Below are 4832 nucleotides of genomic sequence, written 5' to 3'. Positions count from 1 at the left end.
TCTGCTCATTAATGTATTTCATTAACAATAACAATAGGAGTAATTAATTACCTCGGAGGAAGAACAAATTTCTGTTAGCAATTCTGCACGATCTATGCTGCCCTTCAGACATTTTGGGACACATACAGACTGTAGCTTTAAAAAGAATATCCTGAGGACTTTGTCACTTGTCACTATGTAAATTAACATATAAAAGAGGTTTACTTTGAGGAAAACCATTAAAAACACCTTCAGAGCTGCTCTGTTGTACTCTCTTGCAGGACTTCCCAGTGGTTTATGAAGCTGACTGAACACACCTCTCTCTTTTTTATAAAGTTCATATACATTTTTTAACCATACAAAGAACTACCTAGAAAAATCTTTGGTAACACTTTACAATAACAGTACATGAATAATCATTAGTGAATACCTAAATAAATACTTACTTACTTACTTACAGTGGCCTCCACTAATATTGGCACCCTTGGTAAATATGAACAATTAAGGCTGTGAAAAATTCACAAAAATACTCTGCTCTCATGGATAACAAACAATAGCAAACACAATACAGGTTTATAAAAAAAAAAACACCTGTGATAAATATAAGTGTGCAACAATTATTGACACCCCATGAATTCATATGAGAAACATATATATGAAGTATATTCCCATATATGACAAGGAACAGGAAATTGTTCAACCATGACTTCCTGTTTCACAGGGGTATAAATATGAGGTAACCCATAGGCCAAATTCCCTTAGTCATTGATAACAATGGGTAAGACCAATGAATATAGCTGAGATGTGCAGCAATAAGAAAATTGAAAAAAAAAGCATTGAAAATGCCCATTTCCACCATCAGGGCAATAATTAAGAAGTTCCAGTCAAATGGAAATGTTAGGAATCAACCTGGAAGAGGACCTGGCTAAAAGGCAGCCAGTGGACTGTGGAGCGAGAAAGTAAGTCACAGGCAGAAAAGAGGAGATAAATTTATACCAGCCGAGTGTTTTGTTCCCGAACTTTCCACTGAAAGAACACAATCAGTCCAAGATGATGTTATTTATAGGCTTAGTTGTTTCTGAACTATTGAAGCTTTCAATTCAAGTGACCAGTCAAACCAGCTAACAGTTCTTAAAACTCTAATAAAAATAACTCCATAATAAAAATTAACACAGACCCCTGGGGAATTCTGCAATGATCAGACTATAGGAGGGTAACCAGAATGGTCCAAAACAGTCCAGTTTATTACATAGATATAACAGACGTACAAAAATGATTGATTAAAATGCAAATACAAATGAAAGTTTTAACCACCTTCTTTATGACAGTAACCTAGAAAATGAGTGAAGTATGTATGTAAAAATAATCACTGTTGTAGATCACTGTTGCATTAAACAAACTATATGCATTTGCAATATAAGTTTAGTGTTTTAGTTCGGATGGTCCATGGTGAAAGTTTCCCCACTTTAGAGTTCCTTCAGTTGGGTTTTCTGTCATAAAACAGAACCAAACTTTCATATTTGCTCACACACTCATTCACAGACAGTCTTATCTTTTCTTCTTGCTCTCCTTTTTTAGTTTTTGCCGGATTTGCTGTGCAGGCGCCTTGGGCTTTCTGCTCGGCTCAGAGGATTTCGGCTCGGCTGGCTCTGAAGTCTCTTCCTGTAATCAAATGGAGACCATTTTAGTGCAAAATCAAACTAACCTAGATTAGTTTTTCAAGTTGTACTGTAGTATTAATAATATTTGGCTAAAAAAAACCCCACAATGGTCTTTAATAGGTACATTATAATATAATAGGTACATTTAATACATTATTCAGATTGAACAGGTAATGTGTTGTAAAAAGATAAATTCACAAACATAACAACTAGGAGGTGCACTATAATCGGTGGTTTAATCTAGGCTACTAGAGACTTAGAAGCTAGATTTAGACCCCTTTTGTGACTTTACCTCAAAAAAAGAGTCTAGCGACAAATATAGCGACTTTTTGAGCAGACATCAGTGACTGTCCTGCTCCTGATACGATTATCCAGCTCACATCACAGCTGCTGGCTATACTAGTTGAGAAAGCAGGTTCAGTTGACTCTCTACCCGAGCTGATGTTCCCTTCAACCAATCACTGATGACCTTTGTTCCCAATGACCAATCACCGGTCACTGTTCTGTCCCACCCCCGCACTTTGTTCTTTGTTTTAAACTTTCTTCTTGGATATATTTACAATTAGTAAAAGTGAGTTATTCCATCCGAAAGAGTTTCCTTCATCTCTATTGCCTGATTACTTTATTTTAATCTCTTCTATTTTAAGTGTCCTCAGAAAATATTTCTTGTTCATATACCGCATGTCCATCGCATTGGGAGCAGTGGTGGCTTGGCGGTTAAGGCTCTGGGTTACTGATCAGAAGGTCGGGGGTTCAAGCCCCAGCACTTCCAAGCTGCCACTGTTGGGCCCTTGAGCAAGGCCCTTAACCCTCTCTAACGGCGCTGCATCATGGCTAACCCTGTGCTATGACCCCAACTTCCTGACAGGCTGGGGTATGCGAAGAAAACAATTTCACTGTGCTCTAATGTATATGTGACCAATAAAGACTATCATTATTATTATCATTATTATTTCCTGTCAGGGTGGCAATCAATCACAGGGCACAATCACGCACGCAGCAATTCACGCATTACGGACAATTTGGAAATGCCAATCAGCCTACAGCACAAGTCTTCGGACTGGGGGAGTTCAATGCAGATGATTATGATGAATCACAGAATGCAGTGGTACTTGAAAGTTTGTGAACCCTTTAGAATGTGATATATATATATATATATATATATATATATATATATATATATATATATATATATATATATATATATATATATATATATCTCTGCATAAATATGACCTAAAACATCATCAGATATTCACACAGATCCTAAACATAGATGAAGAGAACCCAATTAAACAAATGAGACAAAAATATCTCTGGGATGTTGGTGTGTTTCCTCACATGAACTGCTTGCTTCAGGTCCTTCCACAACATTTCTATTGGATTAAGGTCAGGACATTAACTTTATTTGTCTGTAACCATTCTTTGCTAGAATGACTTGTGTGCTTAGAGTTGTTGTCTTGCTGCATGATCCACTTGCTCATGGGAGTCAGACCACGGACAGATGTCCTGACATTTTACTTTAGTATTCAGTGGTATAATTCAAAATTTATTGTTCCATCAGTGATGGAAAGCCGTCCTGGACCAGATGCAGCAAAACAGTCCCAAACCATGATACTACCATCACCATGTTTCACAGATGGGATAAGGTTCTTATGCTGGAATACAGAGTTTTCTTTTCTCCAAACAGAACACTTCTCATGTAAACCAAAAATTCTATTTTGGTCTCAGCCCTCCACAAAATATTTTCCAATAACCTTCTGACTTGTCCACATGATCTTTAGCAAACTGCAGAAGGGCAGCAATGTTCTTTGAACATTGAAACCATGACACCTGACTATAATTTCACAACTGCCAATCCTAAAGGCTCACACACTTTTTCCACTCACAGATATGTAATATTGGATCATTTTCCTCAATAAACATATCACCAAGTATAAATATTTATGTCTCGTTTGTTTAGTTGGGTTATCTTTATCTACTTTTTGGATCTGTGTGAAAATCTAATGATGTTTTAAGTCATATTTATGCAGAAATATAGAAAATTCTAACATGTCAAAAATGCATTTATCTACCTGAGAGTTAAATGCCAATCAATAATTAATCATGTGTACTACTAAACCTGATCAACAGTATGATTAATGCCTTTTGAGTATGTGTGTGTGTGCGCGCGCGCTGGAAGGATGTAGAGTAGGAGTAGTCTTTGGTATGTGTAGCTTGAAGTTGCTGTAGTTAAACTTATAGTCTGTAGGTGTTACCTGTTCGTGGCTCTTGGAGCTGGGAATGATTATGGCTAAAATGCAGACGAGTTGGAAAATTGCTCCAAGAAAGAGGCCATAGCGTAAAACACTCTCGAAAAAGGTGGGTTCCGGAACTTCCGGCGGCGACAGATCCAAATCCCCAGACATGGCGTTGATCTGCGCATAAACAAAACAAAACAAAACAACATGTTTATACACACAAGCACAACTCTGAGGCTGCGTCCAAACCCGCACAGCTTCGCGCTATACAGTACCACAACAGCATACAACCAAGTACCCTATTAGTTAGGCTCCCTAACCGACTACTCAGTACTGTACACTGTGGTTTCGGACGCGACTGACCCAGTCCACTGCTTTATCAGCACCGTTATCTAATCAGCAGTAAAAGTGCAATCATTTATATCATTACTATCATTTACATATGACAACAAACACAAAACACACACGTCTTATCACTTACTCTCTTAAAGGAAATAATTTGTATCCAACACACTTCTGTATAGCGTATTAAAGGTCTAACATCCGGTGTAACACAAATAGATGACTGTTGTGAAAGTTGACTGTCGCACAAACGCGCATGCGCACACGTTTGCGCATGCGCCGTATTCGAACGAGCGATATCGCCGAAAAATTTCGGTTGGGTTATTATTATTATTTATAATTTATTATTATTATTATTATTATTATTATTATTATTATTATTATTATTATTAGTAGTAGTAGTAGTAGTAGTAGTAGTAGTATCATTATTATCATTATTATTATTAGCATTATTAGCATTTTCATTATTACTTATTGATTATTATTGTGATTATGAAGATGATGATTATTATCATCATTATTAGCATTTTTATTACTAATTATTATTATTATTATCCATCCATCCATCTTCTATACCGCTTATCCTCTTCAGGGTCACGGGGAAACCTGG

At 36.8% G+C, this 4832-nt stretch overlaps 1 protein-coding gene across 1 annotated transcript; it reads right to left on the bottom strand.

The window, feature by feature from the left end:
- Positions 1–1200: 1200 nt before the first annotated feature.
- On the bottom strand, positions 1201–4471 carry manbal (mannosidase beta like). Its single transcript, XM_017479154.3, has 3 exons — positions 4362–4471; positions 3899–4057; positions 1201–1641 (listed from the first exon to the last, which is right to left on the bottom strand). The coding sequence occupies exons 2-3, from the start codon at positions 4046–4048 to the stop codon at positions 1528–1530; spliced, it is 264 nt and encodes an 87-aa protein (XP_017334643.1). The 5' UTR covers positions 4049–4057; positions 4362–4471; the 3' UTR covers positions 1201–1527.
- Between the last annotated feature and the right edge of the window lie 361 nt (positions 4472–4832).

This window comes from Ictalurus punctatus, chromosome 11, assembly GCF_001660625.3.
Source record: "Ictalurus punctatus breed USDA103 chromosome 11, Coco_2.0, whole genome shotgun sequence".
Classification (NCBI taxonomy): Eukaryota; Metazoa; Chordata; class Actinopteri; order Siluriformes; family Ictaluridae; genus Ictalurus; species Ictalurus punctatus.
Note: the sequence above shows the minus strand (reverse complement) of the source record. Positions and strands in the feature narration are given on the sequence as shown.